Genomic DNA, 19,120 nt, shown 5'->3' with positions numbered 1-19,120 from the left:
ATGAGATGTAAATGTAATGATAAAACAGCTGAAAATCGAAACTTTATTCGTCAGATTATAAATGAAAATAAATGATCTATTGAAAATATCATCACAGCCGTCAAGTAAAGATGAAAAACTAACGTGTACTATGCGCTTAACCTTACCTATTATAATATTATTAATAGACAACAGATATCAAATATTAATGTTCGCTTATCCTGCACCCTCCCCGACCACGCTGTTGTACGATCAGCCAGCTATTTAAGCAGGGCTGATGCCCTGTGATATCGATAAATAAACAACAAATTCCTGCTATCGCTTCTTTAAGGTTTGTAATGCCTTCCTTCGCAATTTTGCCTCGTCTGAGTCACTTGAGGACGACCCAGAATCAGAAGAAGATTCTTTTTTCGGCTTCCTTTTCTTCTTTTTCACTTCTTCCGAAGAACTGCTTCCTTTTTTCTTCCTGGATGCCCTTTTGGGAGGTTCTTCTTCAGAGCTATCAGATGATGATGATGACTTTCTGGGAGAGGGCTCTGACGTTTTCTTCCTTTTTGGTTCGGGAGAAGGAGGCTCTGAGTCAGATCCAGACGATTCTGAAGATTGATTTTCTTTACAATCTTAAAGATTATTTTCCCATTAAGCTATGTAACCACTGCACTATAACTACAAGAAATTAATGCAACCTATAGCATTGGCATAGCATCAATATTCGATAATTACTACGGCGACAAAATGGCAAGTGCCTTAGACTCTGGCTAATTGACAAAATCTTATTAATTGGTTGCCCTGAGCAGCACTTTTACACTCAGCAGAACATACCGTCAATATATTGACTTTATCACTTACTCCCGATACTGCAATCGGAACTATCAGTCTTAGTTAATCAACAAAATGATTTATACAAAATAACACTGAAAAAAGATTTTGGTCATTTAATTTCAATTTTTGAATGCCCATGGTTTATCGAGAAAAACAAATGTAGACACTAAAAGTGCGTCATCCGATTTGCAAACCTGAATCTATCTTCGCTTCCTCAGAAGAAGAAGAACTTTTCTTCTTCTTCTTCTTGGATCTCTCCTTGGATCTCTCCTTCACGACTTCCTCATCCGAAGAACTAGAAGATTCCACAGGAGGAGTCGGTGTTCGCGTTTTCTTCACTTTCTTCTTTGGCTTTGGCTCAGGCTCCGATTCTTCACTCTGATAAACATTAAATTAATATTAACAGTTAACACACACAGTTAACCATAAGTACAGAAGGTTTGAATGCATCCGAGTTAATATATCCTAAATGGATAGTAAATCTTTCCAACAATAATAAGCTACCTCATCTGAAGACGCTTTAGCTTCTGATTCGCTGTCACTTGCCGGTTTCACAACTCGTTTCTTCTTCTTTTTCTTCTTATCCTTTTTATCCTAATGATAGATTGATATGTTAAGTCTGACTATATGAAATCACTTATGAATAAATAATAATTCGTATCAAGGTGATAACTGATTACTATCAATAATGTATCGGAGGAAAGTCGAGGTTGGGTACATGTACGAACAATAAAAGGTAGGCGAATTATATAAACCTTTTTGGATTTCTTCTTAGGCTCTGGACTTTCTGACGCTGATTTAACAACCGGCGATCTCTTCCTGGACTTTTTCTTTTTATTCTTCTTTTTCCTTTCTTTACCAGTTTCGTCTTCACTCTTCTCTGCGAAAAGAAAACTTGTTTAACATCCGCAGTGTTGAAAAGCATTTCCCAAATCTGAGACAAAATACCAAACGCTTTGTAGAAAAAAGAGGTCGGTTTAATATCAGCAGGTAGAAACCTGTAGGACGTTCAGGAGATTCACTTCTTTCTTTCCTCCTCTCCTTTCGAGGAGGAGTAGGTGTTCTCCGGCGAGGTCTGCGAGCAGGGCTGGGGTATCGAGGTGCTGGGCGGCGGTAGGGGGACCTTCTTCTGGGCGATCTCCGTCTGGGAGACGGTGATCTGGAAATAATGTTAGGTGAGTAAAATTTTCTTAGTAAAAAAATCAGCTATTTTGTGATGTGAGGATACAGAATTACAAAATACATCTATTAAAATGCATCTTATCTACCTTCGTCTTCGTTCCAATCTCCTGTCTTTACTTCGGTCACGTGGTGGTGGGCTCTTATTGTCGTCACTGCTGCTGGCACTCTCTCGCTTCCTATAACGCTTCTTATCCGATCCCTCCTCCTTCTTGCTGATATGGGTATAGCATAGTTACGAACTTTGAAGGGGAACGATCATTACAGAAAGAGGTCGTACTAGTTTATTTTGTAATTAGCCTGAGCCCTTGTTGCATGTTGTAGGAAAAACAGAGAGCAGTCGGAAAGATCCTTGTAAGAGTGCATGCGTGGTTGGTCCACAGTGCGCGCAATGCGGAAGATTGTTCACGCGAAAATAGATTGGCTTTTTATTTATGCGAGACAGACCGTTTCGCCGCTGACGTATAATACCAGATTAAACGTGAAAACTGAAGAAGTTCTAGTATCTGATATGTGGCTTAAACAATACAGAATACGTATCTCAATTCACAAAGGATAGTTGTAACGTTGGAACTAATTAAATTCCCCATGGAAATTTTCAATAATCCACGTTGACATTTACCTAGAGGCAAGCGAGAGAAGAGATTTCTGAATTTCGTTTTCTTTAGTCGGGGTTATGCGTTTGGTTTTGTCGGGGTCAGATTTCTTATCTGATCTCTCCACATCTGGACTTGGGGATGGTGTCTTTTCTTTTCTTACTGGGTCACCTATTATTTTGTGAACAGTTAAATATTTATTGGATAAAAAAATCCGAAACCCAGTTTTAATTGTTCGTGAGTTAATTATTTATAAATTCTCAAAATAAAAGCATGTGCCTTGTTTGTTGTCGGGGGATGATTGATATTCAGCACTGATTGGTAGTTTGGCGTCCACAGTAAGACCTTCTGATTTCGGGTTATCCTTTTTGTCGTGTCGCCGCCGTCGTTCGCGATCTTTGGAACGACTGCGCCGCCGCCTTCTATCTTTGCTTCTATCACGGCGCGACTTGTCTCTTGACCTAGATCTTCGGGACCGCCGGCGAGGAGAGCGAGTCCTTCGTCGACTGGGTGAGGATTTGCGACGTGGCTCCGGGGAGGGGGTTCTGAAATTTAGGGTTTTTTTCTTCAGAAACAAGAGAGAAGGTTAATACTTCTACACTTTCTGTTCACTAAAATAAATCGGCTAACATGAAGCCAGATAAATAAAGTTATTAATAAAGCCAATAATAATAATAAAAGCCAGTCAATAAAGCCACCAAGGATTACTATCTTTTAAACAAAATTTCGTACTCACTTCGACATCCTGTCTCTTTTAGCTTGTTCCTGAAGCGAATCAGATGTTGTAGTTGAGATCTTGGGGTCCTGGGGGACACCCTTCTCTGCCAACTTCTCCTCGATACGGCTCTTCTCTTCTTTCCTCTGCTGGATCTCTGCCTTTTTCTTCTCCAACAGGGCAGTCGGTATTCCTGATTAAGTTTTTTTAATGAAGTGTTAACAAGTGTTTCTCGACTCTGGACTCCATGTTTTGAGATTTTGTCCACATTTAAAAAGAGAATTTGTTCGAGAATATTTATGGAGAAAAAACTGATGGGCCAAATTTTGTCACATAATGTTATCAATCCCTGTAACATGTTGAATACGGTCAAGCTATAAAATCGAAATCAAAATGTGATAAAAATCACAAAAAAGCCAACAATCTTCTACTGACCAGCAATGTTTTCCTGAGCCGATTTCAGCATGGTCCACAGCTCACCCATAAACTCTCTGGAAGGTCGAGCTTGAAGAAATCCCGTCAAGTTAATTTGAAGTTCTTTAGGATCTGGGTGCTGAAAGAGTGGTTTGATCTTATAGAGTATGCTTGAAATTAGCGATATGTTTCTAGATTCACCATATTTATTTTAATAGGAGCGATGAGGAATCCAAATTGATTGTTTTGCTATCCATAAACTGAACTTGTAAACGACATGAATGACAATTGCTCTCAGAATCTTTTAAAAATCTTTCAAAAGCAAATTATATTGATCCAAAGTTTCACCATACCCGTTCAGTCTCCAGCATGTTAAAAACGAAGTCTATCACCACTTCGTCTTCAAATCCAAGAATCTCATTAATCCTTTGGTTAATCCAAGGCTTGACAGTATCCACAGAGACTTTCTCCATATCGATCTAAAGGGATTACATTTAAGAAACCTACTAACGACCTGTATTGACTTGTTTAACCGTTTCAAGTTTCACTATTGTTTATCTAAGTTTCACTAAGTTTCGCTATTGTTTATCTACTTGACAGTCTGTCAGTCTCCGGTTGCTAGTTATATAAATTATAGGTGGGTAGGGTAACAATAAAAATAAAAATGTCCCAACGGGTATGGAGAAAATTGATCACCTTGGTCTCCAAAACAGGATCAAACTTCATCTGAGCCTTGAGCTTCTTTTGCTTGTCAAGAAACCTGGCATCTTGGTTTGCACTAGTGCCTCTGAAGAATCCTCCATCACCCATCCTAGTGGTGTCAATTGTTATTGGAGGATAATAAACATAACAATAAATGGTTCAGCCTTGTAATTTTTATAGACAGTATGGTATGTAATATCGATAAAGATCTTTAGCTGAATATATTTCAGCTTTAGCTGGGACACCATCAAGTATATATTAGAGTAAGACAATTATATTTCGGTTGAAATAAAATTTTTGCAATATAGTTTTACATATTACACTGTAAACTTAATAACTTCAACTACAAATGCAAACGTAATCATAATCTAAAATAATCTACAAAATTATCTCAACATCGAAATGTGTGCGGTAGTAAAATATTCTTATAGTTAAAAACTGCCAACCCATTAATATTTATAGAAAACGTCATTATCATAATATGTACAATTTAGGATCATCTTAGATTATTTACTATGATTTATAACCAATCGGTAGAAAGTGTTTTATATCCTGTATAAACTTGAAAATATGGCTGAACTGTAATCATTGAATTGAAAAAAGCAAAAAAATCTTTTACATCATATAGTTTATATTATCTCAAACTGAAGGATTTATATTTTAAAATAAAATTACAGCATCATGGACAGGAAAAACTGATATCAGAAACATTTAACGTAGTATAATAAATCTTTTATCCGTCTTATAAATCAAACGTAAGCTTATAAAAGGTTAGTCTTGAGGCCCTGGCAAGGGCCAACCTCGTTCCAGTAGACCAGTTCAAGAAATCTATAATTTGTGTTTGTTTTTACATTTAATTCAGTGAAAGTTTAATTTCTGTTTCAGAGAAATTTACTTTATTTGCTATATATATACTGTGAAAGTGCTGTTTATTGAAAAAGAGTTGATAAGGGAGATCAGGATCGTGACAATTCTTGTTAATTTAGATCCAACTGGTACTACAAGTGGAACAAGGCACTGCCCAACAACACTTACTGTATTACAGGCAGTACAATAACACATAAATTACTTTATCATGATTACTGATTAGGTACTCAATTTTAATGATGCTCTTAAAATTGTACTAAACATAGACAATACTCGACAATCTTTAAGCTAACTTTAAAAGTAACAAAATAAACATATCTACAACCCAATATGCTAAAATTTATCAATTAAAACTCTTAACAAATGCATGCATTTTTTAAGTTCATAGATCTCAAGACGGACCATTCCTTTAAATGATTTAAAGCAGGAGATACCATCTGGTTTCACTGATAGGGATATTATCTTCTTCTATCCACCTGGGGTGTACGGGAGGTGAAACATGTACCCAGGTATTTCCCCTTGAAAGTATGAGCAATCAAGTAAAACTCTTGATCCTCGATAGCAACTGGAATATTGACCACATCATTCTCCTTTCCATAAACCCATGCCAAGGTATACATTGCCATCTCGAATTCTGGAGATGTGCCAAGCATGGTTCCACCCACTGCCTTAACGGCCCCATCATCATTATCAGCAAGATCTTCGTCCCAAGAGAATTGTATTGTGATCATAAATTCTTCATCTTGCTTTCGTTTCCCTCCAATAAAGCCACGATAATCGACTTTGCCCATCTGCTCTAGTCTGAAATAAAAGAAATTCTAATCACAATTCAAAACATACTCATTTGCTGGAATTCAAGTGTAAAACGGTTGATAACAAGTATGGGTGTATACTGCGTAAATACAGAGACAATTAACAAACCTGTAGAATTGAACCCAATTGTGGAACCCAATGACTGAGCCATTTCGGATCTCCCCAACAAAAACATGCTCAAAACCAGATGAATCTCCAGTGGATCTTCCTCTTCCTCGACCACGCTTGTACAATGTGAACCAAACATCCCACAACCAATCTTTGAACTTTTCTTCGTCAGCTGGTGCCCAATTCTTCTCCACCAGATACTCCTGAGCTATTTTCATAGGTCGACTACTGACAACTACATCAACAAACTTCTTCATTTCAATGATCTCCATATGAGTCATGACCTCTTCAACCCCAACAGCACTTTCATAGTTATCAAGCAAATCATAGAATCTTTTGTAGCTTTCTCTCTGGAACAATTCTTCATTGACATACTCAATAAGAGGCTCTGATGACCTATCTTCTGACTGATCCCGGGTGAAAGTGCGCTTCCCCATGTTGATTACGAGATCGTCGCCAACCACAGCTCTGTTGTCATCTTCTGTCCACATTCTCTGGATAACATTTGAGAGATCCTCATTCGGTACAAACTCTTCATCATACTCTCCCATGATACCTTTCAGAGAGATATAGATGTACCTAGATGTAAAAAGTGTGATGAGTAAGAATGCAAGAATTTTTTGGTGGTCCATTACAGGGGTTTCATCTTTAAGCTTAGCATGCTGAATAAATGCAATTTATCATAAGTATTGTATTTAAGGTCACAATAACAAAAAGGGGGGACTGGGGAGGGGCCGCAGGGGGGGGGGGGGGCGGGGAATCAGTTACATACATAATTTGGGCTTATAACCCGGCCACTGAGTGCCCAATTTAATATACAGTACACTAGATGTGCACTAAGCGAATTGTGTAGAAACCCCAACTTTCAGTGTGTCTGTCACGAAGAATGGCTATTGTGACGCAAGCCCTTACATTTGCAGACTGAGGGGGGGGGTTCCTAAAGCTAATTTGGCTTGAATCAAGTACACCTAGGGGGGCTTTATGAAAATTCATGAGACATTACACAGATGTGTCACTTTGCACAGATATAACGGATCCTAAGCTATCTCCCTAGATTAGGGGACAGTGGGATTTAACAGCCACCCAGTCCCTAGCCTCTAGTTATAGATATTTGACTAATGTTCAAAACTTCTGCACACCATAGATACTCATAATAATACTTTAAGCTTACCATGCTGAACAAGTACAGTATCATGAGTATTGTATATAAGGTCAAAACAGGGGGAGTGGGGGTGGCAGTGGCGAAACAAAGGGCCCCGCCAACCCTGCTGTGCGGGGGACGCCATCTTAGGGGGGCGCAAAATCGTTGTTTGAATGTGGGACAATTTTGAAAAACTTAACTACAGTACTTGCAAAACTGCGCGTTTTGCTCTAGAAACACACTTTTTTAGAGATTTTGTAGGCGTATCCTCTAAAATCATCCAACTGGGGTGTCTATCACACAATATAAGTGTGTCTGTCATAAGTAACAAGTCTCAAATACGAAAATGGCTATTGTTATAAGGGAACAGTCCTAGGAGACCAAGCTAGGCTGGACATTTCTGCAAGATCGATTTGGAATGCTTCAGAGAGGGCATTTTTTGATGTAAGGGTATTTCATGCCCCAGCCCCCCCCCCCCCCCCCCCCCCCCCCCCCCCCCCCAATGCAAGCAAATCGATCCCAGCGATGTACCAGTCCCATGAAAATGATAAAAAGCGATGTTAGCGATGTTACAACACAAGGGTTCTTGAAGTGGAGAAAGGAAGCTTCACACCTTTAGTTTTCTCGACTTCTGGTGGAATGAGTGGTGAAGCTGAAAGACTGGTTAAGAAGCTGGCCAGTAAGATGGAGTACCACACTGGCCAGAGGTACTCGGATGCTGTAGGATACATTAGAAAGCGCCTTTGCTTTGAAATCCTAAGAACAACAGTGATTTCTCTCCGTGGAGACAGAGGTGCGAGAAAAACATTGTTGATATAAACAGTCTAGATCTTAACTTGGAGCCATAAGGCCAAGGGTAATTTTTGATTGTTTAGGAAACTTTTTAATTCTTAAAGGGTAGATTTTATATAGGGTCATTGCTATTTTATGTGTATATTGTTTGAATAATTTTATAATGATATGCTTCTGGTAAATTTGTTGTAAGCCCTTACGTATGCAGATTAGAGGGGGGCTGAGGGAACTCATGTAACAAAGGAAGGAGGGTTTCTCTAAGCTTATTTGGCTTGAATCTTACTCCTTAATCTTACTCCTTAATCTTACCCCTTAAGGGGGCCGGGGGGGGGGGGGTCTCTCGAAAATTATCTCGAAATTGACTTTACAGTTGTTTCTGACACAGGGCAGAGATAGCCAGGAAAGGTGACCACTAACTGTGTGTAATTGTATTGCGCAAACGATTTTTAGATCAGGCGTTCGATATAAGATTGTGATATTGGACATTAAAAAAAGAACAGGTTGAGAGAATATTTGACGGAACACAATCGTAGTCTGGGCGGCAGATATAGAAATGAAAAAGCTAACTAGAACGTGATTGATGACTGAAGTGAAACAAAAGGAAGATTGATATAAACATATCACATTCTTCAGTCCAACTTAATGTGACTCAAAATGGGTACTAGAGTTGAAATTTAATTAAACAAGGCCATCCCATTGATATGAACCTAAATCTGATATTATTAAGATATATGTTGTGCAAATATATCAAACAAAGAATCGGATTAAATTTCTCTGGCCACTTGCAATTAGCAGCGGGAATATTTTTTTTGGAGATATTATTGTGAAAACTGGCCAAGGGCCTAAATATTACATATCAATCAATTACAATTCATAAATATTACCAATATTAAAAACTATCGAAAATATTCAAGAAAGTATTCTCTAGCCAAAGGGCTAGATATATATATATATAAAACTACTCTGTACCAGTAAAACTACTCTGTACCAGTGGCGTAACGCTGCCCCGGCCACCCCGGCTACGCCGGGGGGCGCCACCCTCAGGGGGCGCCAAAAAGGCGCCCTTTCTCAACGAAAAGTCGCCCCTGGTGTATCCCCCTGTCCAATTTAGCGCTCAGTCGGTGTGAAACAAACTTGTGGGGTCCTTTTTTGCTCCAGGGGCAAAAAAAAAGCTGTAGGGGGCGCCAAAAAAAGGTACCCGACCTTTTTTTTTTAAATTTTTTATTTTTAGGAACTCAAAAAATTTGGGCAACTTTTTCGAGCCGCCGGGGGGCGCCAAGTTAAATCAGCCATTAACGTTACGCCACTGCTCTGTACTGAATGATGTGTCATTAAATTACACATATCTACTTTGTACCTGATAGCAGTGGAATCATGAGTTAAATAAAAAACGATTTGACAGCTTTACTTTTGTGGTATGACAATGGAATTATAACTTCTTGCTGGCTTCTCTGACACTCAACAATGAAAAGTCTTCAATGTTCAAATATGAACTGACATATTTCTGATCACAGTGATAAATAAAGTAAAATATGAATTCGTAGCACTTTCCTCGGAAAAAATTTTTTTTTAAAAAGCGGAGCGCGCTATTTTTAAAAAATGTAGACGAGTATCAGATCCGTCAAACAAAAATTAAACATTCAAATTACATTAATTTGAAGAAGCTATTGTGTCAGAAGTGCTTTAGCTAAACTTTATTTAACGGGTGACGGGTGATACTCGTAAAATATTTGTTCCAAATATTACCGTCGACGAGGACCGTCGACGAGTCCAATTAACTCGGCGCGCGTCCTGGTAGGTTTTGTCATACGTTGACCCGCACGAAGTGCGCGGCTCCCCTGTATCGTCAGGACGATAAAGGGTGAAACGACCGTGGGGGTCGCAACGTGATACAAGGTAGGTTATAAACCTACAAAACTTTATTAAATCCTTGTGCGCGCTCAAAAAATTTGACAGGTTGCTTTTTACCTGAGGACCCCAGGCTTTAATGTTGTAAACAACATTAAATAGAGATTAGGCGGAATGACAGGCTGAGCGCGGCCCGGCCCAGTAAACAATTGTTCATGTTCTTGAAATTCTGCAGATTCAGTTTCGATGTTTCGAAAATCGGTAGGCTTACAATTTTGACTATTGTTAATGATCTGGTCCGGCGCGCGCTACTTCGAAGAAATTTAGACGAGTAACATCCGTCAATTACAATCCTACCAAGATGCGCTCTGAGTTGAATTCTTTGTTAACCATTGTTAATGGTCTGGCCCGGCGCGCGCTACTAGCTTCCTAGCACTTGCCATCGGTCATTTTGAGAAGAAAGCGGTGCGCGCTAATTCGAAGAAATGTAGACGAGTAACATCCGTCAACATTTTTTTGACGGTTTTGGTGTAATGGTCTTATATTTGGAATAAAGTTGAAAATGTGTTTTAGGTTTATTACCTACCAGGACGCGCGCCGAGTTGGACTTGTCGACTGTCCTGTCGACGAGTAATATTTAAAACAAATATTTTACGAGTATCACCCGTTAATAGTAGAGGCTCTTACGGGCAAATATCACGCTTCTTTGCTAGAGCCCTGGGACTTCTTTTAGGGTTCTTATATGATAGAATGGAGTGTACTGAACACTCTGACGGTATCGGGAACCTTCTAGAGCCTTCAGAAGCTGTGTTGTGAGCACTTTACTGCCAAAACTTCGGACATCTACAGACACCGGAATATCGACTAAAAATTTTTTCTGAGTTGTTCCCCTAATTTCTCTTAGGTTGCTTAAGCCCTAGAAAGTGTCAGATCGTCTAAATATTGCTCCATTCCGGTGTTAGAGACCTCGAAAATTTCGACCTCGTAGAACGTGTTGCGCGTCGTATGTAGTGTTTACAATGGAAAAAGTGCACTTAAATCTGATTCGGTTGCGGCGCGTGACGTATCTAGCACGATATTTGCTCGAAAGCGCGTCACTGCGCCAGAAACCTCGTGGTACCGTAACACTGTAGAAATAGATAATCACAAGAGACACAATAAACGTATCATCACTATGCAAAGTTAATGTTAAAATGATACAATAGCCCTGCTTTAACAGATTAATCCACATAAACACTATATTTCTACAGTCCGATCAGTAAATCGAACATGTTTTTGAAGATAAATCTTCTGATAGAATTCGTTTCTACATTGAAAGATTTCTTTTCTAATCTCCTTTAAGAGTGCTGTCTTTGTTAAAGTGTTATCATCTCTATCCGCATCTATTGTTGCGGCAAGATTAGATACGATCCTGCTGTCGAAACAAACTCGTCTTACCGACATTGTCTTTCTGAAAACTGATGTGATCAGATTAAACATTGCTGGAGTTTGCAGCGTTCTCAGATAAATTAGACGTCACATAGTCATTGTACTTAAGCTTCAGGTCAGACACGAGGTACAGTTCTGGTAAAACATTCTCCTGCTCCAGTTAAAAGGTCCGTATCAATACCTGCACTCATTAATGCAGCATTGGTGTTGTCGTGCGTGGACACGTGTCTTTCCATTTTAAAACCTGCCTTAGAGACAGGTTTTAAACTTACAGCTTCAGATAATTTACCCTTCAATTGTTTCACCCTCGAGTTGCTGTACCTCAAACGACATGTTTTGTGATATCTACCTAGCTTGCTATAGAGATATTTTCCGAGACTCTCAGGGTTAAGAACAGGGCACTTGTTCATGTGCGAATCAGGATTAACATCGATGTTGCACAGATCCTGACGATTTCTGTAGATGTCCACAGATAGTATGTTGCGAAATCGACGAAGAAACTATTATCTTTTCCTTGAATCAGACTATCCTTTTTCGTTTCTAACGTCTAGGGAAATTCGTATTGTTAAAGAAGAATAACCTCTCATACTCTTAAAATTAAATCGAGATAATATGTATAATAATTATATTTGCGAGCAAAAGTTTCACACAAACCTGTTCAACCTGGCATATGAAACACAAGTCTCAGTCCATTTCAAACAAATCAACATCTGGTCCACTTGATTTGGAACTAAATGAAGAAAGTCTCCACATTTTCTTAGTTCTATTCGAGGAGGGTGACAAAGGCGGGACTTTTTCCACTTGGATGGCAATAGCTTCTTCAATCTTCATCACAAGAGGATTCGTCAATTTCAGAAACAGCACTGTACACCTGCAAATACTTTATTACTTCCCACATTTATATCAACAGTATCATATCACATAAGTTTGAGATCGTACAAGTGTTATATCATTTTAAAAGTTTGCAAATCCGATAGAAATGGATTAAAAATTACTACTCGCTGTCTATTTACCTTTGAATAATAATGTTTTTCAGGAGGTGACCGGGACATGATTTCAGGCCTGACCGGGACTGGGATACAAAATGTGACTTGACCGGGACCGGGACCGGGACCGGGACCGGGACCGGGACAGCTCAAAATTGAGATTATCAATTTACCGGACCGGGACCGGGATAGCTCAAAATTGCCAATCCCGGTACCGGGATTCCCGGTACCGGGAATTCCGGTCGATTACTGGTTAATTCATGATCATAATTTATTACTCAAACTTGTTAAGCAATTTTAAACATTGTTGTATTTGGCTCAGAGGATATTTAAAGATGAAATTCACAATGAATGAAAGGAAAAACTTAAAATCACAGTGAATGAAATTATGTAAAAGATCCCGGTCAAAATCCCGGCAAATTTGAGTGATTGACCGGGACCAGGACCGGGACCGGGACCAAGAATCCCGAATTAACCGGGACCGGGACTGGGACCGGGATCATAAATAAATAAATCAGCATTTGACCGGGACCGGGACCGGGATAGCTCAAAATTGCCAATCCCGGTACCGGGAATCCCGGTCACCTCCTGATGTTTTTAAATGTTAGTAAAACAGGAGGAAACCACTCACCCTGTTATAGTTGTCTTTTACATAGTTAAGACACTGAATACACAAAAAAAGAGGTTTGCTTTGGTGAGCACAACCCAGGATTGATCTTCTGCAGCAGGGCGAGGAATTCTCTAGACTGTTTTGTAATTCGTTCACTTTCAGAGCGGAAGAAAACTGTGTCATTAAAATCCTTTATTTCTATTCGGGTACAGATACAGCACTCTGAAAATTGATGAATGGTCACATTTTTGTATACCCTACGGCAAAGTCTTATGTATGTGGTAAAAGAATGATATTCTTTAAATATATAATAACATCTATAAACAAAAGAGCACCTAAAGAGGCTCAGCAAAGTGCTGGCCTATTTACGCTTACGAAGACTCATTCGTTCAATATGTCTCAAAGTAAATAAACTCCTCCATCCTACTCTATCTCTTGCTAAGTTCACTAAGTTGGTAAAATCATCTTCATTTTTCAAATAAATTTGTCTCTTAAATAGGTCCTTTTTCACAATAATATCATACAAATTAGTCCTGTGTCTACCCACTCGTCCCTTTAGTGTTTGACATCCTAGTGAAGCAAATAACAGAGACTGGTAGGCAGGCGTGTCGTTGTCAATGCGTAGAACATGACCTAGCATTGTCCACCGTGCCTTTTCCACTCTCTCGGAAAGGGGCCTGGTCTGGGTACGAGCGTAGAGGGCCTTGTTAGATATTGAGCTAGGCCAATAGATGTGTAGGATGCGCTTGAGGTGCTTCCTCTGAACAACATCAACAGACTCTAGAACATGCTGAGGTACGGCCCAGCAGCAGCAGTTGTACAGGAGCACTGATACTACTAGTGAGTCGTAGATTTGATCTTTCTCTTCTCAGTTATCTGACTCCTCTCTGATCCCTGGCACCACAGCTTGTCAAATGACCAGAAGGCGGTGTTAGCTTTATTCATTCTATTAGTAGCATCCTGCTCTGATCCAAGCTTAGTACCAAGAAGCGTCTCGTTTCTCCACTCCTCTTTTCCTCTTAGTTCATTATCCCACTCGTCACATGCACCAACTTCTTCTAAATACACTCTGGTAAACTTTGTCTTTGTGTCATTGACAAAGAGACTCCATTCACTGAGAATATTCTTGGAGATCTGAAAGATATCCTGTAACTCCTCCATATCTTCACCAATCTCCTCTACATCGTCTGAATAGCCGGACTCAAGAGGCATGTGGTTATCGGCTATCGGAGGGTTGGGGGTTGAGGGGAGGACTGCTCTTATGTGCACTACAGCTCCAGCTAGATTGAGGGTAAACAATTTACCAGCTGTGCTGTCTCCTTGGGAGGCTCCTATGTTGAAAGAGAACATCTCTGAGTCAGTAGAACACACTCTGACTACTAGAGTGGTGTTAGCCATGAGGTATTGTACAAGCCTCAGGTCGTCTCTGGAGCATCCTGCAGCTTCTAGTAGTCTGATTGTTGTACCTCTGCGGATGGTATTGAAGGCAGCTGACATGTCAATACTCACTTTGTTCCATTCAAACTCCTTCTTCATTACTACAGATATGAGCATGCTCTGTGCCCAAACTAGGTCGGCACAGCTCCTGCCAGCTTTGTAGGCAGCTTGGAACGGTCCGGTGAAGTTTTTTATTAAAGCCTAAACTTAACTTCTACCAATTCAAAATTGTTTACGTCGGTCTCCCCTCCTTGAGCCACTTTTCACATAGCTATTGAGTATAAATCACTCTAGCACAAGCGATTTCAAACCCCCTCCCCTAGGCTGGATTATGTTATTATATGTGAACTGTGCTCTAGTGCATGACTGACTTTACATAATGCAGAGCATGCAGAGTTTTGATGTTTCATAAACTTATGAATAAAGTTTTAAAATCGTGACATAAAAAGCAGTGGTCGCCCGGTGCCCCCTGGCCAAAATCACAACCCCCAGCCAAAGATTGGCAATTCTCCGGGGGTAAACCCTGGCCCCGGCCAATTCTCAGTGGTCAGCCCCGGCCCCGGCTATATTGGGGCTCCCCGGCCCCGGTCAGAATCCTGCCCCCGGTCGACCACTGATAAAAAGTTAACTCACTGGATTTGTCCAAAAGCGAGAGAAAGTACTGAGAAAGCACTTATACGTCACCACCAGAGGGCCTAGAGAGGTTATCTTTGTCTGTTTAATTGAATATTGAGTATATAATATGAGATTTAAGATGAACATGATAGATATAACGTCCAAATTCTAAAGTTCCACCAAAATTGAGTCACATTAAACTTGGTTACGTAACTTGGTTACGTAACACAACAATTTTAGTTCTTCATTATGGTAGGTGATTTGACATAATGAAGTGTAGACTAAATTATTATTTATAATAATTACCTGTCGGAGGGATTTAAGTGTTCCGTTAACCAGTCCTTTTCTGGAAGGTTGAGAGCTTTCCATACATCCAGAGAGCCAAATTGGATTTGTCCTTCTTTCGGGCATATGCAATCTTTGATATGATGCCTTGTACATTTTGAAATCCTGCAGTTATCATTATTCAATACTTATAGAGCCTTAGATAAGGGGTTAGGGGTCGTTCACATAATATTGTGTAATTGCAATATAGTAAGGTTACTGTACATTTCCAACCCTTTGTCATGTATATCACAACAGATGATGTTAAAAGCATAATAATATTATGATACAGTTTTACAGTTTTTTTTTACGTGTTGATAATCTAGCTCATATCTCTATTTTATCGCTACATTACAACTGCCATTTTGCTGGTACTGTGTTTTTACTTTATACAAGTACAAGTAATCGATGGAGGAAATGGATACTCTTCAAAGATTGTCAGTTTATTCTACCTAGCTACATTACTGAAGAGTATGAGGTCTATAACGGTTGGATCACTGAACTCGCGGAAGCTACGAACTGTGACAATAAATCTGAGTTTTCAGTTGAAACGTTCAAAAAGCCAGTGAAGTCAGTTTCAGTAAAACATTTATAATTTGTATTCTGCGTATCAGACTACCGATAATCATGTAAGTACGTTTCTGGATAACAAGAAAGATATGGAGGAGTTGAAGAGCGATCTTATCCGATCGCAAAGTACTGTTATCAAGCTGCAGGCTGAACTTCTGGAAACTAAATCGAAGCAGTTGGAATCCATGCACTCCACCGTCAAGACCGCCGTTCAAGACACTGTCCAAGCTGAGATGAAGTCATACAGTCAAGCTGTGACTAAAAATGCACCTGTGCTTGCAGAAGAGAATTTAAAAAAGGTTGTACAGAATGGTGTATCGGAAGAGGATCGCAGTAGGAATGTGCTCATCTTTGGTTTGAAGGAGACTGATGAAGAGGAACTGTGCAATAAAGTTACCGTGATTTTTCAGCAGATTGAAGAAAAACCACGTTTTGAAGCTATCTGGGTTGGGAGAAAATCAGCCAACAAGACTAGACCAGTCAAAGTTTCGCTAGATAATTCTAACTTACCGTTCATCAGATATTAGTAAATGCCAAAAAGCTGAGACTGTGTGAAGATCCTAAGACTGTTTTCATCTCTCCAGATCGATCACCTGAAGATCGAGTTATCCATCAGCGGTTGGTCTTGGAAATGAAACATATAGCCAAAGCAGGCATGGCTCCACCGTGTAGGTTCGGGTGGGTGCGCACCCACCCAAAGGGTGTTGCACCCACCCAAACGATTTGAAAATGTTCACACAAAAATGTGTGATATAATTTTTAATCAGTAATATAATTTTGTATGGTAGTCTACCAAGGCTGTCAATCAAGTTACGAAGCAGGAGACTAAAAATGGCAGGACACTGCATCAGACATCCTGAGCTACTTGCCAGTGATTTAGTCTAATGGAAACCTATGCATTGTAGAGCACAGCAAGGCCGACCAAGACAAAGCTACTTGTCTATGTTACTGAAGGAAATTGGGACAAACTCAAAAGAGGAACTGTGAACTCTGATGCGGGACAGGGATATATGGAGGGGGTTATCTGGCGTAGATCGGACTTAGTTCCGACAAAGTAGTAGTATTTCATTTCATTTCATTAATAACCTGCATAGTTGAAAAGTTGATTGATGTAGTTTCGATAAACAGGCGTCGTTCAACTCCACTCATTTCGTTTCAAGCTGGAATGTAGTATTGTTTAGTGTAGGTTTGTTCATGTACCTCTCATCATCAAAAGGTTTCAACTTATACAGCATCGATAACATCATCTAACAAAGCTTTTTGAACAGCTTAAGATTCAGTTAAAATTACATTATTCAGATACATTTTGTGAAATGAAACATTGTCAGCCTGTATTTAATTAATTATAATAATTATGGTAATTTAGCTAAAAATCAAACCATTTGAGTTTTCATTGTTATCAAAATAATGTCGATCTAAATTCGTCTTAATCTGCATGGCTGTGAGCGGATCGAAGTCTTTTAACAAACCACACAAGCTTCTTTCATCAAGAAGATTCTTGAAGTGATTCGCATGTACACAGAGTCTTAGCTGTCTTAGCTAGTTCTGGGTCCATAAACATGTCACCTTCTTTCTAATGGTGATTGTCAAGTTTGTTCAGCAACATAATTCAGAATTGCAGAAATTATTTGAATCTACTAGAGATGAAATGGCTTAAATAACAAGCAATAGATGTTTTTGATTGAAATAAATTTTCGTGCACAATATACAGAATGAATGGTTAATAATTTAATATATATGTAGACCAAGGTCTGTGCACGGGATGCTTCCTGGAAGAATCCAGTTCTTTAAGCGGGGCACCCTACCTAAAGATGTAACTAAACAATACATATTGTAGTTTGACTACTTCTTTGAAACAATCAAAGAATGGGGGAGCTAAGGGAATGATTGCTCAAAACGAATGATATCTTCATGAATTCAATGCAGCATCTATACATTTATTCGAAATTAGTGATGGATGAGGGGGTTTAAGTCAGGCATTCCTGACATTTACTCTACTACTATTTATAAATTCAAAATCATGTTAAGAAGATAGCAGCAACTAATCTATATTATTTACAGTGCTCTATTTTATGTGTACTGAAGAGTGCCTTTACAATATTCCACTTTGTGGTGTAGATTTCCTCCATATCCAACAGGCAACACTGAATGAGTGATGGATGAGGGGGTTTAAGTCAGGTGTTCCTGACATGTATTCAAAATTGCATTGAGAAGATAGCAGTAACTAATCTATATTATTTACAGTGCTCTATTTATGTACTGAAGGGTACCTTTACAATATTTCAGTTTGTGGTAGGGTTCCTCCACATCCAACAGGTAACACAGAATGAGTGATGGATGAGGGGGTTTAAGTCAGGCATTCCTGTCAAAAGATCTATAATTAATCTTGTAAGGGTACCATACAGTAGACATTTTATTGTTGATTGTGAACCAAAAGTTAATTCATACCCACAATCGATAAATTATAAATCCAAATAGTCATATAAGCAATGCAATACTAAATTGGTGAAATTGTATTAACAAAAGGTAATCAGCCAAGTAAAGGTATCTCAACAATATAACATTGAAGTATTAGAAATGGCACTCTACTATTATAAAACACTTTACTGTGCTGTTTTAAACAATATTATATGAAATTAAGCCAGAGAAGGCATGAACTTCAGAAAAGGACAAAACACTACCGGTACAAAAACTTAAATGAGTTTCAGGGAAGGGTTACTAAAATTTTACGGTAGCGCTCGATTTTATTCAAAAAATTTCAAAGTGCTCAGCACCACGAAAAATATAATTTTTTCTTCCGCTTTCAAAACTTGTTTTTACGCTGAAAAACTATCAAATAGTATTGTTGAACAGTATTAAAACACTTTGTGGGCAAAAATATTTCATTGTGGGTGTGTAAAGAGCAGAAAAAATTTAGCGCGCAAAAAAACATTTTTTTTGGGAGGTTTTTTAAAATTTTGACCAGGTAAACTCTTGTGTATGCCTATTATATTGGTATTAACTAGTGCGGCAAATAAAAATGTGCAAGAACCCAAAATATCTAAGCTTTTCGATTGAATTAACCTGTCGAAATTTCTAAAAAACCTCAAAAAATGGCCATTTTTGGGGCCAAAAATCGTTTTTTTCAAAATAAAACCAGGTAACCCCCCATTTTAAACACTTCTAACTACTTTT

General features: G+C 39.0%; 2 protein-coding genes and 1 long non-coding RNA gene across 3 annotated transcripts; all 3 read right to left on the bottom strand.

Annotated features, from left to right (window-relative positions):
* Window positions 1-20: 20 nt before the first annotated feature.
* Window positions 21-4,515, bottom strand: LOC134822545 (serine/arginine repetitive matrix protein 1-like). The gene is made up of 12 exons (XM_063833653.1): window positions 4,402-4,515; window positions 4,059-4,184; window positions 3,727-3,844; window positions 3,313-3,484; window positions 2,856-3,121; window positions 2,603-2,747; window positions 2,070-2,195; window positions 1,800-1,960; window positions 1,557-1,681; window positions 1,306-1,395; window positions 996-1,179; window positions 21-575 (listed from the first exon to the last, which is right to left on the bottom strand). Exons 1-12 carry the CDS (start codon window positions 4,513-4,515, stop codon window positions 295-297), a joined length of 1,908 nt encoding a protein of 635 aa, XP_063689723.1. The 3' UTR covers window positions 21-294.
* A 175-nt stretch (window positions 4,516-4,690) lies between these two features.
* On the bottom strand, window positions 4,691-6,770 carry LOC134822661 (poly(U)-specific endoribonuclease-like). The gene is made up of 2 exons (XM_063833848.1): window positions 6,196-6,770; window positions 4,691-6,075 (listed from the first exon to the last, which is right to left on the bottom strand). Exons 1-2 carry the CDS (start codon window positions 6,744-6,746, stop codon window positions 5,733-5,735), a joined length of 894 nt encoding a protein of 297 aa, XP_063689918.1. The 5' UTR covers window positions 6,747-6,770; the 3' UTR covers window positions 4,691-5,732.
* A 3,965-nt stretch (window positions 6,771-10,735) lies between these two features.
* Window positions 10,736-17,521, bottom strand: LOC134823399 (uncharacterized). Its single transcript, XR_010161285.1, has 8 exons — window positions 17,326-17,521; window positions 17,033-17,106; window positions 16,457-16,539; window positions 15,359-15,502; window positions 15,071-15,132; window positions 13,022-13,222; window positions 12,059-12,275; window positions 10,736-11,951 (listed from the first exon to the last, which is right to left on the bottom strand). It is a non-coding gene; the product is annotated as an uncharacterized LOC134823399 (long non-coding RNA).
* Between the last annotated feature and the right edge of the window lie 1,599 nt (window positions 17,522-19,120).

The sequence above is a fragment of the Bolinopsis microptera genome, chromosome 11 (genome assembly GCF_026151205.1).
Source record: "Bolinopsis microptera isolate Bmic1 chromosome 11, MBARI_Bmic_1.0, whole genome shotgun sequence".
Taxonomy (NCBI): domain Eukaryota; kingdom Metazoa; phylum Ctenophora; class Tentaculata; order Lobata; family Bolinopsidae; genus Bolinopsis; species Bolinopsis microptera.
The sequence above is the reverse complement of the archived record's forward strand: the minus strand, read 5'-3'. Positions and strand labels throughout refer to the sequence as shown.

Bases quoted from the DNA above. Each gene is read 5' to 3' on its own strand.
- LOC134822545 (XM_063833653.1), bottom strand. From the start codon at position 4,515: ATGGGTGATGGAGGATTCTTCAGAGGCACTAGTGCAAACCAAGATGCC. The intron at 3,485-3,726 runs GTCAGTAGAAGA...AAACTTAATCAG, and splicing joins GGCTCAGGAAAACATTGCTG to GAATACCGACTGCCCTGTTG. The intron at 2,196-2,602 runs GTAAATGTCAAC...TACCCATATCAG, and splicing joins CTTCTCTCGCTTGCCTCTAG to CAAGAAGGAGGAGGGATCGG.
- LOC134822661 (XM_063833848.1), bottom strand. From the start codon at position 6,746: ATGGGAGAGTATGATGAAGAGTTTGTACCGAATGAGGATCTCTCAAAT. The intron at 6,076-6,195 runs GTTTGTTAATTG...CTTTTATTTCAG, and splicing joins AATTGGGTTCAATTCTACAG to ACTAGAGCAGATGGGCAAAG.